Raw genomic sequence first — 18,760 nt, forward strand, 5'->3', positions numbered from 1 at the left:
TTGCCTGGAAAATTCCATGGACAGAGGAACCTGGCAGGCTACGGTCCATGGGGCTACAAAGGGTGGGACACGCTGAGCACAGATTAGTGATTAATGACTTTTCCTGTTATCTGTCCTATAGCGCCTAGGTCTTAGAATCAGAGAACTTACAATGGAACCCTTCATACTGAGTTTTCTCTACTTCACCCACATTTGTAGCTCTTCCTGTATCCTGCCTCTAAATTCATGGTGCAATTATCCAGCCCATCTCACTCCATTCAGTACACAGGGATTATGTTGAGTGCCTCCCTCATACTTATCAGCTACATTCAATCAGTCATTAAAACCTGTAAATTCCTCCTTAGTCTTACCTCTGTCATAAACCACCTTTCTGTCCCTCTACTGCCTTAATAAAACGTTGGTCACTTTTTGCTTAAACAATTGCAATAGATTCCTAACTGGTTTCTAAGTCAGTGAAACCTCTCCCACTCCACACTAAGCATATCTTCCCAGTGATGTGACTAGGTAACTCACCTTCTTTAAAACACTTAACATCTTTGGAAACAATACTAGCCTAAAGATTATTCATGAGCTGTTCACAATCTCGTGACAGATTTCTCTACAGTATTTTCCCGCCATTTTCAGGGTAAAGAAACAAGAACTGTGTGTGAGCCGCCAGTTTTATTACCCACATAAAACGCAAACCTTTGTGTCAAGATTTACATGGTTAGAGAATTATCATAAATCACAATTAACAATAGCTTAAGGTTCATAAATTTTACATGTTGTTAAATCACCTTTATTGAAATACCGCCCCTCTAGTGTTTTATGCAGGTTTATTTTTCTTCTTAGAGAAGTGAAGTTGCTCAGTCGTGTCCGACTCTGCGACCCTATGGACTGTAGCCTACCAGGCTCCTCAGTCCATGGGATTTTCCAGGCAAGAGTACTGGAGTGCGTTGCCATTTCCTTCTCCAGGGGATATTCCCGACCCAGGGATCGAACCCTGGTCTCCCGCATTGTAGGCAGACGCTTTACCGTGAGCTACCAAGGAAGCTGGTACTTCTTACTACATATCACTAACAAATATTTTGTCAATTTTTCGTCTCCACCAGAGTAAACGTCACAGTACCTTTGTTTTGCCAAAACAACGGAACAATGTTATCTTTTATTTGTATGGATCCCTAGTACAGAGCTTGGTACAAAGTTAGCCTCAGTAAATATTTAATGCGTAAATGGATAGGAGAAAAAAAGTCTTCCTCGCGTAACCAAAAAATAGGCTTTTCAATTTACAAATTACCTGAATAGGAGCAGTTCTCAGAACAACCTGGATAAGAGGCAGGCCCGTTGTACCAACCTATTACTCAAGTATTCGCTGAACCTTGAACATAGATCGTGGGTAAGTCACAAAACAATGAAATAAACTTCTAAAAATCCGCCTGTTCGCTCTCCGACCTTGTGTGACTCACACTCTTTCGTACATTTCACATTGTACCCAAGAAACCGGTTGGCTCCGGTCTGAAACTCCCAATTTGGCACACTATCTCGCAATACATTCTTGACAAGGCGCAAAAACGCAACAAGGGGAAAGAAACGCGGCCAAAGAATAATTTTTAGTTCTCATACTATCCTCTTATTCCTGCCGTTAAGAACGAAAGAACGTTCCGCTGTCCTCCGCAAAGACGGCTGAAACGCCCTCTCTGCCCACACCCACAATGGACGTGGACTGTGACGCTCTCAACCGTGTCCACTGGCCCCGCCCCCTAACCCGGAACCCCTCCTTCCTACTATGCCCACCCTTCCGTTAGGGCTCCGCTCGTGATTGGCTGTCCGTCGTAGTGTTTGCCGCTTCTCCGGATGCTGCGTCACACAGTGAGCTAAAGAGACTGCGCGCACAGTCAGCAAGAGGTGGGCGGAGGGAGCGGGAGGTTTGGGTGCTCGAGTTTCACCGGCCCGGAAGGGGAACTGCGCGCTAGAGGTGTCCAGGGACTGAGGTACGGCTCCCCCGGGCCTGCAGGGACCGCGATACTCTGTACTACTGACTGTCAGCCCTCTGGGGCCGCTGCCGACGTGTGGGCAAGGTCGGAGGCTGCGGCGCTGCAGACTGCGTCACGGCCTGGCGGCCCGTCAGTTTTCTCCTGCAGGTGACCCAGTGGAGGAGGTGGCGGCTGCGGTACCTGGGGTAGGCGAGCAAGGGCTCGTCCTCTCTGCCCTCTTCTCGGGCAGCGAGGTGCTGATTCATTTCCGCGGCCGGGCGGCGCAGCCGCCGCTCTAGTAGATAAGGGGATCCTGAGTCTGCTGTGTTGTAGAAGTGGTGCGACTTTTGCTGCCCGGCTCTCATCCGAGTCTTGTGATAAGGATGAACTTTCTCTGAGGACCAAGCGCCTGAGCTCATGAATGTGCAGGGAAGCGTAAGGGCTCGGTAACATTACCCATTCTGGTAGCTAAGGCACCTGAGTTTCAGAGAACAAACCTGTGCACGAGGCCGCTTTTTTCTTATGGTAGAAGCAGAATTGCCACCTTGGAGGCCACTGAACTGGCATGCCTCTGTAGGTGTGTTGAGGACTGAGAGGCACAGCAGCTTTAGGCTGAGATGATGTAATGGCGTGAAAGTGCTAGAATGACATGGTATTTTCCCAAAGGATATTTGTCAGTGTTGTGTACCTCGCAGATCCCGTGACAGATCTGGAAATATACCTAGATATTTAAAAGCAAGGATTCTTAGCTTTCTTCTAGGAGTTAAATCATTAGAACAGGAGTTAGACCTAGAAGTCTACCCTTTTAAGAAACATCCCAGGTGGTTTCAGTATCTTGAATATTTTTATGTTTTGTTTCCAGGGGAAGTAGTACTTAGCATGGGCTTCCCAGGTGGCTCAGTGATGAAATATCTGCCTACCAATGCAGGAACCTCAGGCTCAGTCTCTGGGTGGGGAAGATCCTCTGGAGAAGGATATGGCAGCTTACTCCAGTATTCTTGCCTGGGAAATCCAGGACAGAGGAGCCTGGCATGCTGGAGTCCATGGGGTTGAAAAGAGTTCCTTGGACTTAACCAACTAAACAACAACACTTGGCGTGTTTGGTTTCCATTGATGTTTTTTTTAGCCCTGAAAAGCAATATGACCTTGAAGAGTTAATCATTTCTTATTTGGATGACATTTTTCCTCTGCTCAAAGTTACTATTAGCTCTCTTCTATAATTTCCCGCTGAATACTGGTGTGAATCTTCAGCCAAAACTACGTTTATAAAATACATCACACACCCTTTTACTTCTCTGTTAGCCACATAACTCGAACAAATTATTTCTCTTGTTACTGTTCCTGTTGAGATTTAAGCCCATTTTGGTGATCTATCTCAAACGTTTTGTAAGATGGATTTCCTGAACTAACAAGAAACAAGCAGAGTATTATTATTGATTTAAAACGTCTCTTGATCTTTTCCACTAGGAAATGACTGGCTTTTATCTCTTCTACATCCTTCCTTCAGTTGGTTAATGGATTATTTTTTGTCTGTCTCTAGCATTTCAGATCTGCTTGGTAAACCTGGTGCACCACCATGCTGGCCGCAAGACTTGTGTGTCTCCGAGCACTACCTTCCAGGGTTTTCCACCCAGCTTTCACCAAGGCCTCCCCTGCTGTGAAGAATTCCATCACAAAGAATCAATGGCTTTTAACACCCAGCAGGGTAAAGATAATATTTTTATATTGTCTGTTTGTCTCTATGCGCCTGGGACCTTTTTTTTTTTTTTGACAAAGCATGAAGCTCCCTACTCTCTCATTAGTGATTAACTGAAACAGCCCTGAAAAAGCCCCAAATCTGCACTCTCTCTCTATTGGCTTCTTACCATTCTGTTCTGTCCTTATCACATATGAAAAAGAAGCCCTATAACTTCTTTACTTACAGCTCTTGGAGTTTCTCATTCAGAGAATTTAGAGTAATTTGTGAAGGATTGAGAGCTATATGGTTCAACAAAGAAATCGTGGATCCTATCATCAAAAGCTTAAGACCCTGGGAATATTACCGGCTGGCTAGTTGCTAACCTTGTCATTTCAGCTCTTGCTTAGAGAGTGGTCAAATAAAATCTGTCAGGTTAAAGAGAAACCCATTTCCTTTTATACTAGATTTTTGCTCTAGCATTCAGATTAGGAGTATAAATTTTAAAATGTGAGTTAGACAGAAATGTACAGAAGCTAAGAGAGACAACTTTTTTCTTCTTAAATTAACTGTTTCACTGTTGGAAAAGCTGAAATACAAGCAAAGTCCTCTCTCCCTTTGGCTTTGTGTTGAGGGAAGAGTTGAGCCCATTTCCCAGAAGAGAAATGTAGTTAATAGTTATTGAATGCTTATCTTTTAAAAGTTAATGTTTAAAAAGATAAGTCTAGAGGTATAAATAAAATTCATAGTTTATAAAATAAGTAATTCTGAAACTTGAACTCATTGTAATGAATTAGTGAGTCACTTCAAAGCTAGAGCACAGGTAGGGTCTACATTTAATTTTTTAAAGATTAGCTAACCTTCATTCATAGTGAAGTTACACACATAGAAAGTATCGAGTTACTTTTTACAGAGTTATCTAGAGTGTCGAGATCCTCTGTTTTATTGTTAACATTCTTTTATGTGGATGGTATGTGTTTTTGTTTTCCTTTATGTCAGGAATATGCTACCAAGACAAGAATTGGGATTCGACGTGGAAAAACAACCCAAGAACTCAAGGAGGCAGCTTTGGAACCATCAGTGGAAAAAATATTTAAAAGTAGGTGGCAGCCTTTAGTAAACTCTTAAGAGGCCCATGAACAACCTCCTTAAAATGTGTGCAAACTTGTGCATATGTGCATCTTGTGAGAAGAAGGGCAGTCATCGTCAGGGATCTGATGACCCTGGAAAGATTGCTGCTTGGCTCTGGGCTCAGTGGTTCCCAGTCAGATTTCTTCCAGAAACAAATTTTACTTTCGCCATTTTTTTTAAAGGATTATTAGTTATTATGCTGTAATCTGAAAGTTATAATCTGTTAATGAAGTTCATTTGAAGTTGTGTAGACTCTTACTCAGACATTATATTTGTATGTTTCAGGCCAAGAGTAAATCACCAAAACATAGGTGTTAATAAAAACCTGGTTGTTCAAGAAGGGACCATTTGGGGCCTCTCAGGAAGCAATACCTTAATGAAGTCAGTTTAGTTCATAGCTTGGCAACCTCAGAATTTTGATTGGTCATCTACCCAAAGTCAAAGAACACTACTTAACACCCTTGCAAAAGGTTAATACCTATCTTCCCTGACTTAAAATGGGGTTACATCTTGATAAACGCATCATAAGTTGAGGATGTTTTGAAGTTCAGGATACACTTAATATACCTAACCTTCCGAATATCATAGCCTAGCCTACCTTAAATGTATTGAGAAAACATAACATTTGCCTAAAGTTGAGCAAAACTATTTTATACAGTGTTGGCTCCTTTCTGTGAGTTGTTGAATCCTGAAGGTGAAAAACAGACTTGCTGGGTGAGAGCAGAATGGTTATAAGTGTATGGGTGGTTTACCTGCACAATCAACTGGCTGACCGGGCACTGTGGCTTACTGTCACAGCCCCGCATCACAGGAAACTGTTACATTGCCTATCAGTAACCCAGGCAAAGATAAAAATCTAAAGTGCAGTTTCTGCTTGAATGCGTATTGTTTTTGCATCTTTGTAAAGTTGAAAAGTCTTAAGTTGGGGACCATCTGTATGCAAATGGTAGAGAGCCCCATATGGCATTCCTCAGGGCATTTCTATTGGTCAGTTGGCCCTAGAAACCAAATTATATGAGTCATCTCAGTGCATAGTAACATTCTTAGTGAACAGACTTTGACTAAAGGGTGTAAGAGGTTCTTTGTTAATATCTCCATCCAGTTAAGAGTTGATAAATTGTTTCTTTCTCAGTACTCTTGAAAACAAGAGCACCCTCTTCCTTGATTCAGCTGCATAAACACTAATTACATTTTTCTTTGGTTATTTTTTTCTTGATTATCTTTGTTAATAGTACTGTATAACATTTGACTGAAAATGTTCTCATCTTTCTAAGAGTGCCATGAGAATATACATCTCTTATGAATAAAATAGTGTGTATCACAGAAGTACCCCTGCATCTGCAGATAACACTGCATCCTCAGATTTTGTTAGAGTGGAATTATAGATGAATTAAGTCTGATCATGCTAGTCAAGATGACAGTATCAATGTGCATCTCCTCCTGTGTTCCACAGTTGATCAGATGGGAAGGTGGTTTATTGCTGGAGGGGCTGCAGTTGGTCTTGGAGCTTTGTGCTACTATGGATTGGGAATGTCTAATGAGATCGGAGCTATTGAAAAAGCTGTGTAAGTAAATTGTTCCCAAACAAGTCTAGCCATAAAGCTTCCAGTTTTCTTCTCATCTTTATCTTTTGCCACTTTTGGAGTCTTTTATGTCCAGTGTTCCAACTGTGTGGAGATATGCATGAATAAAAACAATCTATGTCCTTGCCCCCTATTTATTCAAAGTAAATAGAAATCTTTACCGCAGTCATATGTGTTTAAGCAAGGAGAAAATGTGTTGTTTTATTATATACATGCCAAGTGCTTATATGTATTTTGTTACTTTTTATTGTAACTCCAACATACACATCATTTCCTAGATAATGGAATAAAATTTAGAGTAATAAAATGCTCTAAATTATCCAGGTCTCCCAGCCAGTAAATGATTCAACCAAGATTCACATTCATAATCCTATAAATTAACCATGTTGTGTTTCTTACAGAATTTGGCCTCAGTATGTGAAGGATAGAATTCATTCCACTTACATGTACTTAGCAGGAAGTATTGGCTTAACAGCTTTGTCTGCCATGGCAGTGAGCAGAACCCCTGCTCTCATGAACTTCATGATGAGAGGCTCTTGGATAGTAAGTCGGCTCGTTTTTGTTTTCCTTTCCCACTAAATAGCAAAAGGTTACATGAAAACTATTGGAGGAGGGGTATTAAGTGGAAAGAATACCTTACTGTATATGTTTTTGTTCAGGTAATATATGAATTGTGGATACAGCTGAACAAAGTAGGGTATACATTCTTCGGCAAGTCGGGTATTATTCCATGTTGAATATGTATTTTAGTAGCAGTAAAGGTGTTGGAACTTAAACTTACAGGGAACATCGTACTTACCTAGTAGCAGATTTAAAACAGCTCTATTTTATAGAAGTTCACTAAAAAATAAGGCAGATGAAAATCTGTCTTAGAGATCAAGGAAAATAACTGTCACAAAAACCCAAGCTACTCTAAGAGTAGAATAATACTGCTACTGTTACTCTGGATTCTCCTTGAACCTATATAAGGCTTTATATTCAATGAGAGTTTCATTTCAGAGGACAGAGTACAGTTTTGTAAAACAGTTTGGAAAGAGGAGAGAAGATAGTTCCCACAATTGACTTTATAATCCCATTCAAGTGAACTTTGAGTGTTTGAGGTCTGGAGTGTAAAGAAGACACAATTAGAAAGGATGTGTTTGATTGCCAAGCTGAGGAGAGTGCCTAGCAGAGGCCGTCGCAGATACTGGAACAGCGAAAATATGATGTGTATTTGAGCTTTAAGAGCCAACATGGAAGAGATGAGAAGCAAGTGTACCAGCTGTGTCTCTTCAAGGGATGATAGGAGCCCAAACTAAAGCAGCAGTGTGAGACTGGAAAGGAAGGGGAGATGGGAAAGTTTATCTAATATACTTACAGACTTCTCATGGCAAATTCCCACTGATTCTTTCCATTCTTCTCTTGGCAACCCAGATCCCCATGACTTCCAAGTCTATAATATTTCCACTATACTTTCCAAAAGGACAACCATTTGCAGTTATCTAGCCATTTGGATGCTTGAGTATTAGGGTCTTGCTTCTCAGATGGGTGTAAGGATCTCCTAGCCTCGAGGTTATTGAAGGCATAGAATCAGCGTGTTGCATTCTCATCAGGTATGTCCGTTTTAATGAGGTAAACAGTTTAAAGCAGTGCTTTTATAATAAAGCAAACATGAAAGATTAAAATATACAAAAGAGTTTAACCCCTAAAATAAGACTTAAAGGAAGTGCTTGAACCATATTCTCAGGTGCCTGTAGGCATAAGATTAGTCCCACCTGCTGTTAGGGCTGCTTAAGTAAAATAGTTTAGAAAGCCAGACAAGGTGCTACAGAGATGAAGAAGCCTTTGGAAGGTGACAGGCATACGCGTGATGTCAAAGTACCAAGGACAAAGTCTGTGCTTTTGAAACAGAGTAGAGACATCTGCCGCTGCTTATAACAGCCATGGTACCTACTAAGAAAACTTTCTCAAGGAAGTAATCCTTGAATATGTCAGCCAGATAGGAAGAGAGGTATTTTTTGGCACAATAAACAGAATTAAAGAGGCAGGAAACTGGGATGTGTTTGCAGTATACCACTTCAGTGTAGCTGAAGTGTAGGGTATGGGAAGGTAAAAGGCAAAAAATGGACCTGCATCATGAAGGATTTTAAAAGAAAAATACACAATTACGTTAGATATCCTGAAAATGCAGAGATCCATGAAGTAGCTTTTAGTAATTGTTTCTCCCTTGGAAGATGTTGGAGTAGAATCCATTGTGCTATTGTGTATTATGAGTGAAGGCTTTCCCATTCTCAGCAAAAATAGCTGTTCCATTTACCTGTACTTTACCACAGGGTTGACCATTCAGATGTCCTTGGTTCAGGCAGATGAGGCAGATGATTGAGGCAGGCCTGGTATGTTACACGGGATTATTGGCATCTAGAGAAGTGAAGTGAAGTCGCTCAGTTGTGTCCAACTCTTCGTGACCCCATGGACTGTAGCCCACCAGGCTCCTCAGTCCATGGGATTTTCCAGGCATGAATACTGGAGTGGGTTGCCATTTCCTTCTCCAGGGGATCTTCCTGATCGAGGGATCAAACCCAGGTCTCATGCATTGTAGGCAGACGCTTTACCATCTGAACTACCGGGGCATCTAGAGAATGCCTTCCCAACTAAATGAACTCACTTTTGTTTGTTGGTTTGAATAGTTGGCCAAACAAAATGTCTGCTGCCTAATCTTGCCAAAGGGCTGCAAGTATGCAGTTTCTGCCTTAAATTTCCTGAAAATTATCTTTCTTGCATTACAAACATTTCTTTCTTGTGCACACAGAATATATAAATGTGTAACAGTGGAAATCAAACATAGGCAAAGTAGAGGGATGAGGGCCAACCAATTCAGCCAAAAAACTGGGAGGATAGAAACGAAGACTCTTATTTCTCGTCTTTTTCTTGTGCTCCTATTTTTCAAGTTTTCATTTAGAGAATAGAGTTTAAGGCAGTGTGCCATATATGTTCTAATTGGTATATCATGAGTAATTGTTTTTAATGTTAGTGTTATGCCAAAATAAATATAGTCTAAAATAATTGTTCTGGGATTTTTAAAGTGGTTCTGTTACACCTCTGTCTAACAAGAATAAAATGTTTTAAAGATTAATTTTTACATCTTTATTTATTTGACTGTGGTAGGTCCTTGTTGCTGCCCATGGGCTCTCTAGTTGCGCATGCAGGGCCTCTCATTGCTGTAGCTTCTCTTGCTGTGGAGCACAGGCTCTCGGCGTGTGGGCTCGGTAGCTGTGGCTGCTGGGCTCTAGAGCACAGGCCTGGTTACCTCGCGGCATGTGGGGCACTCGCGGACCAGGGGTCAAACAGGCGTCCCCCAGCATTGCAGGGTGGACCACCAGGGGAGCCCAGAATAAAAACTCATTTACTTACAGTTGTCTGCAAAACTTTGTGTATAACAGTAGGGGGCACTCTTGCTAATTTGATCAAACTGAAGTAAGCACAAGGCCTTTTAATGTGCTAGAAAAAGAAAGGATTCTGTTTATTATTCTTCATCTTTTTAAGCACAGTCTACTGGAAGGACTAACTGCACTTGGAACTCGTGGGTTCTACTTTGTTGTTGTTTAAGGATCGGCTTTCCTTAGTAATACATGTCTTTCAGACCATTGGTGCAACCTTTGCAGCCATGATTGGAGCTGGAATGCTGGTACAGTCAATATCATATGAGCAGAGTCCAGGCCCAAAGCACCTTGCTTGGTTACTACATTCTGGTATGTTGTTTTAAAATTGCTATTACACAGTCTTAAACTACCTTTTTTGATGGCTCTTCACAGTCGTAAATGACACGCACAATTTAATTAAGCCTCTGGTCTACTAAACACTGAGAGTTTCCTGCACTTATTCCTGGTTGTATTACTGCTCCATTCTGGCAAGTTAATGTTTCTGGTACTAAGACCATGGACAGCCCCAGTGTTACACTCTTCTCTGGTAATAGTCTAGATAGGCAGAGGTTTCTTTTATGTGTTTCGTCTAATACCAGGAGGATTTCAAGTCTGGTGCACATCACTTGAGAATTGTTCTTACTGTATATCTTTCAGAAAATAAAAAACTGAAGGTCTCCACCAGGGACAGAAGAAGTAAAAATAAGAGAGAGGTTTTTGCAGTAGAGTATAGGGAAGAAAAGAATCGAAAAGATGTTTGGAAATGCACTTCTAATTAGCTCTACTTCTGTACAGCTAATGTGACACCATTAGCTGGATCGACATTTAGATAGATCTTGACACGAAGTTACTGTAGGCAAGGCAGAGGCTGTCCAACCCTGGTATTCTGGAACAGTTTTAATATTCTTTGAGGTGTTTGTAATAGTCTCCTTCATTATGGAACGACACATGCTTTTCTGCATAAAGTATTTTCTATGGCAGGTATCTGCCTCTGGGTTGAGTAAAGAGCCAGCCAGGTGCAGAACCAAAATGCTTCTTAGATGCATGTTCCCTGCCACAAAATAAGACAAATTCTATAAGCATTTCCATGAAACTTCCAGGGAGAGAGACCGAAATGTTTTCCACATGGGTTGGTACATGGAAATTAGGCTTTGGGCACCCAATATGATGAATCTCCAGTGTGAAATACAGCATTTACATTCATGTGCTGTCTTTGGGGGAATATGAGACAGCATGCCTTCCCAACCTTGGCTTTCAAGTCTCTCTCCCATTAGGTCTTAGGTAATTCAGCCATAGGTATTTTCCATGGAGCTTTACAGGATGGAACTTTAGTGGATGGGAGGGCAGTAATCCCAGTATTTTCCTTTAATACCAGTATCCTGCTTTTAAGAAGAAAATTATTTATAACATAGTATGCATTTGCTGCTTTTTAAAAAAAAGTTATTTTAAGCCTTTTCTTTATCTCATTTCTTCCAAATGTGAATGTTATTATAAAGACTTGGTAGACTCAGATCCAAATAATGAGCTACATTGAATTTGACAGAGTTACTAAAATTCTAGACTAGTGTTTATACTTGTGAGTATTGATTATTTGGCTAGAAATGGCGTTACTGTTGTGATTTAGAATTTGGATAGGTATAAGTTTTAGCTTAGGAGTTTTGTGGCTACTGTTAATAAAATAAGGAGAAAACTTTGTAGTCCTATTGTTTAATATGTTCAAAAGGCAGGTTAGTTAGAAGCATTTTGCTTTTGGTGGTTATGTAGTAAACGCTTAAGTGCCCACTTGCTCTTTCTCCAGGTGTGATGGGTGCTGTGGTGGCCCCTCTGACGATATTAGGGGGCCCTCTTCTCGTCAGAGCTGCGTGGTACACGGCTGGCATTGTGGGGGGTCTCTCCACCGTGGCCATGTGTGCGCCCAGTGAGAAGTTTCTGAACATGGGGGCGCCCCTGGGTGTGGGCCTCGGTGTCGTCTTTGTGTCCTCTCTAGGTAAGCCACTATGCTTTGACACTTGGTTCTTGGTGTCCTGAAATCATCTCACATACCCTGGTATTCTAATGGAGAGAATGTAGTCAGTGTCATTTTTAAAGTTGATTAAAAGGTATATGCCAGTTTGACTGGCTTTACTCCTTTGGCATAATGGCAGACCATTATTACTGGTTTAACCAAATACACCTAAAATGAAAAAGTTGGTCTGGAGAACATGAAAATTGCTCTGATGCAGGAACCTTCCAATTATGTGGGCAGGTGACCCATTGCAGGAATGAGTGTAATGGGTTTTGAACTAAATGTATTTAAAATTAGACAGTACACTTACTCAAATGTTTCCTTACCTGTGCAGTATACCAAAGAAAAAGATTTGTGAGTAATGTTGATTACAAATCCCAGTTACAGAAAAATCCTTTCAAACTTTTTTTTCCGCATTTTGATTTCAGGATCGATGTTTCTCCCACCTACCACTGTGGCTGGCGCCACTCTGTACTCAGTGGCAGTCTATGGTGGGCTGGTTCTTTTCAGCATGTTTCTTCTGTATGATACACAGAAAGTAATCAAGCGTGCAGAAGTGGTACCAATGTATGGAGTTCACAAATACGATCCCATTAATTCGTAAGTAGCCTTGACTGTCTTTTCTTCGTTGCATAAGGCTGTTTGTGTTGGCTTGGCCTGTTTTGTTTTATGAGTCTTAGTTTCCAAGGGCTGCTGGAACAAACTGTGTAAACTGGGTGGTTCATAGCAACATAAGTGTATTCTGTTCCAGAGCCCAGAAGTGTGACATCAGGGCATCATGAGGGCTGGTGCCCTCTGAGGGTTCCCGGGGAGCATCTGGCCCATGCCGCCCTCCTAGCTTCTTGCCATGACCAGCCGTCCTTGGCATTCCTCAGCGTCTGCCGCTCTGACTCTGCTCCTGTGTGCATGTGATGTTCTCGCTGTATCTCTGTCTCATCAGTTCAGTTCAGTCGCTCAGTCGTGTCCAACTCTTTGCAGCCCCATGGACGGCAGCACGCCAGGCTTCCCTGTCCACCACCAAGTCCCAGAGCTTGCTCAAACTCATGGTCATTGAGTCGGTGATGCCATCCAGCCATCTCATCCTCTGCTCTCCCCTTCTCCTGCCGTCAGTCTTTCCCAGCATATTATGTCTCTCATAATGATGTCATATTGGACTAAGTTTCACCCTTCTCTAGTATTACCTCTTCTTAATTCACATCCTAATTACATTCACAAAGACCCGAAAATAAGGTCACATTGACAGATAACACAAATTAGGACTTGAACATATCTTTTGAGTTCAGCCTGCAACAATGACTTTGTTGAATTTTAGTATTTTATTGCTATTAATGTTTGGTCTGGTCTCTCTCCTTAGTAAGCTATATGTACATGGAACATTTGATTATATTGCAACTAATTGTGATAATTAGGTGTGTATTCAGTTGATTCAGAGTATTGTACCTATTTTTTTAATTAGCCTTATAAAACTTGTCAGTAAGTTTTTTTGTAGTTTATATTTAACAGACTTTAAAAGTGAAAAAAAGATAGATTAGTCAAGTGTTGTTTTTGGAGAGTGTACATAATTGACTTAATTTTTTATAGAAAAGCTGTTTTATTAAAAGTTGAGAACACTTCAATTTTAAATTTGTTATTAAAAATTGAAAATTCCATTTCAGAAATATTCAGCTTACGTGCTGATGTTAAGTGTTGTATAATGATGGTGTTTGCTTTCCTTGGTGTCTCCACCAAAGTAAATTATTTAAGTAATTTCCGTGAGTTTTCACAGTGTCTATGACATTTCTAAAAGTAACTTATTTTTCTTTATTTAAAACAATATAATGATTTTTTTTTTAAGTGTTCCTATAATGCTTACAGATTTGTAGCAAGTTTCTTTGGAGGTGATGTGGGGAGGCAATAAGGAAGTGTATTATATTTTAAAATGCCAGACTTGGGTCTAACACATTTTTGTAAAGGTGTTTCTTCGGTCTTGTTTTGATTAGTTCATTGTCTATCACCCTTTCTTTTCTTCTTTTTTTTAAACAAAATAACTGCACTCAAAGAGTACCAGAGAATATAAAGATTTTTTTAAAACTGCCCTTCAACAAAGATTAATTTGCCAAAAGAAAATCTTGACAGTTTGCTAGTCTAGGACTTCCTTTTTTGTTGTTTAGTCGCTAAGTAGTGTCCTGACTCTCTTGCAGCCCCACCAGCTATAGCCTGCCAGGCTCCTCTCTCCCTGGGATATCCCAGGCAAGAATGTTGGAGTGGGTTACCATTTCCTTCTCTAGGGAATCTTCCAGACCCAAGGATCGAACCCGCATCTCATGCATTAGCAGACAGATTCTTTACCGTTGAGCCACCGGGGAAGCCCAGGGTTTCTTTAGTTGACATCTTTTAAAAAATTTCCATTTCATATACCTAGGACACATAATCAGTATCGCTCTTTCTCTGCTTCATTAAGGAATAGTTTTTGTCATTGTTATAAGAACTGCGTCATATTTAATGGACATAATTTCTTTTCTAGGATGCTGGGAATCTACATGGATACATTAAACATATTTATGCGTGTCGCCAGTATTCTGGCAACTGGAGGCAACAGGAAGAAGTGAAGTGACTCGGCTTCTGACATCCTCAATACATCAGATATCTGGCTTGTTTAATAGGGGCAGATATTCATTAAATAGTTTGTACACGCAGCTTTCGTTGACATTTAGAAGATAAGAACTTGCCATCGTGTTTCAGACGCTCCCGGGATGTGATGCTTCGGGTCTGCTTTTCTCCGGGAGAATAAATTCAGTAGTTCTCTTCCAGATAGCACGTGCATTTTCAATTCTTGTGTCTGAGTAATTCTAAAACGTTCAAATGATTGTGAAAACCAAGGTTTGTTTTGCAGGAATTTGAGTGTTTTATCTATTTTAAAATTTATTTGGTTTAGTGAAAGTTCACAAATTTGTGTACCTGCAGTTTCCTTTTTGGAATATGGAATATTAACAAGTAATGTCATAAGTGATGAAAGGATTTGTTGAAGGGACCAGAGAGAAGCAAAAGGGCGCCTGTGGGGTTTCTTTGAACGCTCAGCACTGAGGCGATGGCGGCAGGCAAGTCACGGAGTCTGTGCGTTGGGAAAGAAGGCATGGCTGCATCTCTGCTGAGCCTGCCAGACACGCTGAGCAGATAACAAAGACATGATTCTCCGGGCTCTCCTTACAATACAGATGGGATCATGTTTGACTTCCTGTTGTCTCACGCTGTTAGGAGAGTTCAAAATGCTAACCACGTGGAGAATTCCTGTTATAACCTGTATGTTGTAAGTCTTAACTTTTGAATCACCTGAAACAAAATATCCTTAAAACACTCAGGAAAAAATACTCAAAGCATGAATCTTATTGCATCTTTAAGTATACAAATAGTATCTGCATAATTGCTGAAAAATTTTGCAAATATATTGAGATGCTTAAAGAAATGTATGCTTGCCTTTCTCATTTCTTCAAACTGTAAAGCTTTTATCAGAAAAACCTGTTTGTGATTTATACTTGAGATTATGGAAGTTTTTCCCTTTGATTTGATTTCTTGCATTCAAAAAGGAAGGCAAAGTGAGGCTTTTTACATGAACTGTATCGATCAAAAATGTAATGGAGAAAACACTTCATTAGAGTTTCCCCCGCCAGAATTTTCCTTCCCCATAGACTGTTATCTTGTGGCCTTTGTAAGTTTTTTGATACAGAAGAGTTATTTCTGGAAGTTCTGGGTGAGAAAAGTGTATGATTATTGAGATGGTCTATCAACAAATATTTATTACAGTGATCCAGAAAACTTCTAACCACCTCACTTCAGGATGTTTATTTCTGAATAATAAAGGCTCTAGTCAGATGGTGATTGGTATGTAATTTTTCCAACTGAACCATCCATATGCATACCATTGAATAGAAGTTTTGTTCGAGAAAGCAAAACTGATACAGTATACAGAGGAGTAGTTGTTTAGTCGCTAAATCATGTCCACCTCTTTGTGACCCCATAGACTGTAGGTCACCAGGCTCGGCTGTCCGTGGGATTTTCCAGGCAGCAATACTGGAGTGGGTTGCCATTTCCTTCTCCAGGGTATCTTCCTGACACAGAGATCGAACTTGGGTCTTCCTACATGGGCAGCCAGATTCTTGACCATTGAGCTACAGTATGTCATGATTATAACCATGGTACTTCCAGCTGCTGCTGCTGCTGCTGCTGCTAAGTCACTTCAGTTGTGTCCGACTCTGTGCGACCCCATAAATGGCAGCCCACCAGGCTCTCCTGTCCCTGGGATTCTCCCGGCAAGAATGCTGGAATGGGGTGCCATTTCCTTCTCCAGTGCATGAAAGGGAAAAGTGAAAGTGAAGTCGCTCAGTCCTGTCCAACTCTTAGCGACCCCATGGACTGCAGCCCACTGGGCTCTTCTGTCCATGGTATTTTCTAGCCAAGAGTACTGGAGTGGGGTGCCATTGCCTTCTCCAGCTAGACTGCATTTATTTGAACCCTAGCTCTTCTCTTTATTCCTTTTGTGACTGCAGGCCTTTCTCCCCATTTCCTTGTCTGTAAAATGAAGATGACAACAGAACTACCTCGTAGGGTTAAGATGAAATGTACAGGCACTTAGTAACACTGTCTAAGCTTGACCTGCTGTTGCCGGCTGGTTTTGAAGGGATTTTTTTTTCTTAAGAAAGATCTGTGAAACCTGTATTTGTTTTCCCTTGTCTACCTTGGTCTTAAAAGTGTAATCTTACAGGTTGTGTTGTTAGCCATGTTTCAGAATTCACAGTTTATATTCAGGTTTGTATCATACACAATGCAAAATGATGTATCTCAACACTGGGTATCAGGCAAAAGCTTATCTAGAAAATCGGGGGGGTGGTCATTTTATTGTAGATAATGAAGACTTCAATATAAAGTGAGATATAAAATATGAATACTTATAAATTAAGATAGTAGGTCTAAAATGATAATAGGAAATCTCCAGTTCTCTGGCTCCTGTTAACATTCCACTGGGTTTTTTTCCCTTCACATGACTCAGCGGAGAGTGGAGACCTACTGATTGATAGGCTTTAGAAACAGAAAAAAATCTGTTTCTCATTTTCTAAAACATCCGAAGTGTTAAAGGATAGCTGAGATTTGTGATTTTAAAAAACCACACAAAATAATAAAGACCTGTTTGGTTTGCTTAGAATGGTATCTAATGAACATTCAGAAGGCGTGAATATAGCAGACACCATGCTAACTGGACCTAGGGAAGACAATAAGTGGAAATTGCCTTCTAAAGCACAGCAACCTCATGTAAGAACAACCATAGTCTATTGTGATGAATGTTACAAGAGAAGTGAACAAAGTGTGTTTCTAAGACGTCCAAGGAGGAAGTCCTCAAGAGTAAACATAGTTACGGCACATAAAAAAGGTAGGGCATTTTACACAGCAGCAACAGTGGAGTCAGGGCAGAGACGGGGGAAGACGGCAAGACGTGAAGCCCGGTTTCCTGCTCACAGCTGGTAGTGAGTGCTGGGCCGGGGGCCCTGGACTTTCTTGAGTATTTTATGTGCATTTTAATTGTTAGGATCTGGGAAGAAGGGCATGTGTTCCTTAAAATTGTTCATCTGTGAGGGATGTGTCCCAATTAAAGTCTCTGAAGTTGAATACACCCAAGATCTGTATCATTCAAGTAGGGTAGGAAGATCCAGGTATGTTGTTAATACCTAATGATTGAAATTTTTCCGTGTTGTATGCTATCCTTTGTGTGATCATAACATTCCTTTGAGCCAAGCACTGCTTGCCCCGTTTTGCAGAGGAGTAAACCAAAGCCCACAGGCTCAGTCTTTGCACAAGGTCATAGCTGGGAAAAACAAAGCGGCAGAGTTGACCAGTTACACTGGTAAGTTTGTGACAGATGCTGTAGAGCTGAAGTCCTATTTGAGAATCAAAAACTCAGTACCAGTTAAATAGGTTGAGGTTTAGCTGCAAAGACTAATACCTAGAACGTTAGAATTTTAGTGTTTATCAAAAGGCATTGATATCATTGAAGGGTAAATGGATGGTAATCGATGTTTTACTTCCTAGATCCTATTATATAGAGGACCAGAAACTCTTGTACTGCCCAGGCCATTTAGAGCTACAAAGCAAGCCATTTATTTAAGGTTGATGTAATCAGTAAGATGAAATCCTCCTTATTAAATGTATTCAGTTTCACTAGCACTCAAAATGGAAGCTGTTTTCAGGAAAAGATGAAAGTTAAGATCTTGAGGAGTCTGTATTTTTTGAAACAGTTCAGGAAGATGGAGAAAGTGCTCTCAGTATTATTAACACTTGAAAAGAGCAAAAGGAGCATTTTTGTGTCTGTAGCAAAGATGAAATAAGTGAAAAGCCCAATGAGGGAAGGAGGTTTATACTCTTAGCTGGTATTAGGCAGGACTGCTGCCAGTTAGCACACAGCAGGCCCAGCACAGTGTGCTCCCTGCAGCCTCAGCATTCCACTCGGCTTTGCTCGAAGCTTGCGTTGCTTCCTGTCTAGTGGACTATCAGCCCTCCAAAAGGGGCCTCTGTCCTCTGCCGTCAACTGAGAACTTGTGTTGCAACCTTGCTGGCTACAGTTGAAGCCTTTGGGTCAGGGAGGGGAGTGTCTCTGTGACTGCACCCAGAAATACAGGATTGATTTTTTTCTGGCAGGACCAACCTGACATTCATTCTCATAACTGGGCAAATTCAGGCAATTTTTAAATATTTAAAACAAATGCTTTCCACTAACACTTAGTAAAATCTGCCTGATGACCAGTAAGCGTGGTGTCGGGTGACCATCCTTCCAGCCTAACCTTCCACGTGCCTGGGAAAGGTGGACCGCCCACCTGTGCACCCCAGGGTGGTTTTACATAGGATCACAGGGCTTGGTAACCCAAGGGTCTAGTGATGATCTCCTAGGAGGTGTCACGTCTTGATATATTAACATGTTAGTCATGCTACCTGTTCTCAGATGCAGTATTTTTCACACTTCATTTCTGAAACGTGTATTTGATTTTGTAATT

General features: G+C 40.9%; 1 protein-coding gene across 3 annotated transcripts; it reads left to right on the forward strand.

Annotated features, from left to right (window-relative positions):
* Positions 1–1,782: 1,782 nt before the first annotated feature.
* GHITM (growth hormone inducible transmembrane protein) lies at positions 1,783–15,186 on the forward strand. Of its 3 annotated transcripts, none has more exons than XM_069572255.1 (9): positions 1,783–1,970; positions 3,493–3,657; positions 4,627–4,726; positions 6,212–6,323; positions 6,743–6,884; positions 9,961–10,069; positions 11,538–11,726; positions 12,173–12,344; positions 14,248–15,186. In XM_069572255.1, the coding sequence occupies exons 2-9, from the start codon at positions 3,529–3,531 to the stop codon at positions 14,330–14,332; spliced, it is 1,038 nt and encodes a 345-aa protein (XP_069428356.1). In that variant the 5' UTR covers positions 1,783–1,970; positions 3,493–3,528; the 3' UTR covers positions 14,333–15,186. The 3 variants fall into 3 exon arrangements, with proteins under 3 accessions (XP_069428356.1, XP_069428358.1, XP_069428357.1); XM_069572257.1 differs by having other exon boundaries at positions 1,843–2,158; XM_069572256.1 differs by having other exon boundaries at positions 1,843–2,120.
* Positions 15,187–18,760: the final 3,574 nt, after the last annotated feature.

This window comes from Ovis canadensis, chromosome 25 (genome assembly GCF_042477335.2).
Source record: "Ovis canadensis isolate MfBH-ARS-UI-01 breed Bighorn chromosome 25, ARS-UI_OviCan_v2, whole genome shotgun sequence".
In the NCBI taxonomy this organism is placed as follows: Eukaryota; Metazoa; Chordata; class Mammalia; order Artiodactyla; family Bovidae; genus Ovis; species Ovis canadensis.

What these genes read in the sequence shown, in the direction of transcription:
- GHITM (XM_069572255.1), top strand. Translation starts at nt 3,529, where the DNA reads ATGCTGGCCGCAAGACTTGTGTGTCTCCGAGCACTACCTTCCAGGGTT. An exon ending in TGCTTGGTTACTACATTCTG is followed by an intron (nt 10,070 to 11,537) that starts GTATGTTGTTTT and finishes CTCTTTCTCCAG; the next exon opens with GTGTGATGGGTGCTGTGGTG. An exon ending in AAATACGATCCCATTAATTC is followed by an intron (nt 12,345 to 14,247) that starts GTAAGTAGCCTT and finishes TTTCTTTTCTAG; the next exon opens with GATGCTGGGAATCTACATGG.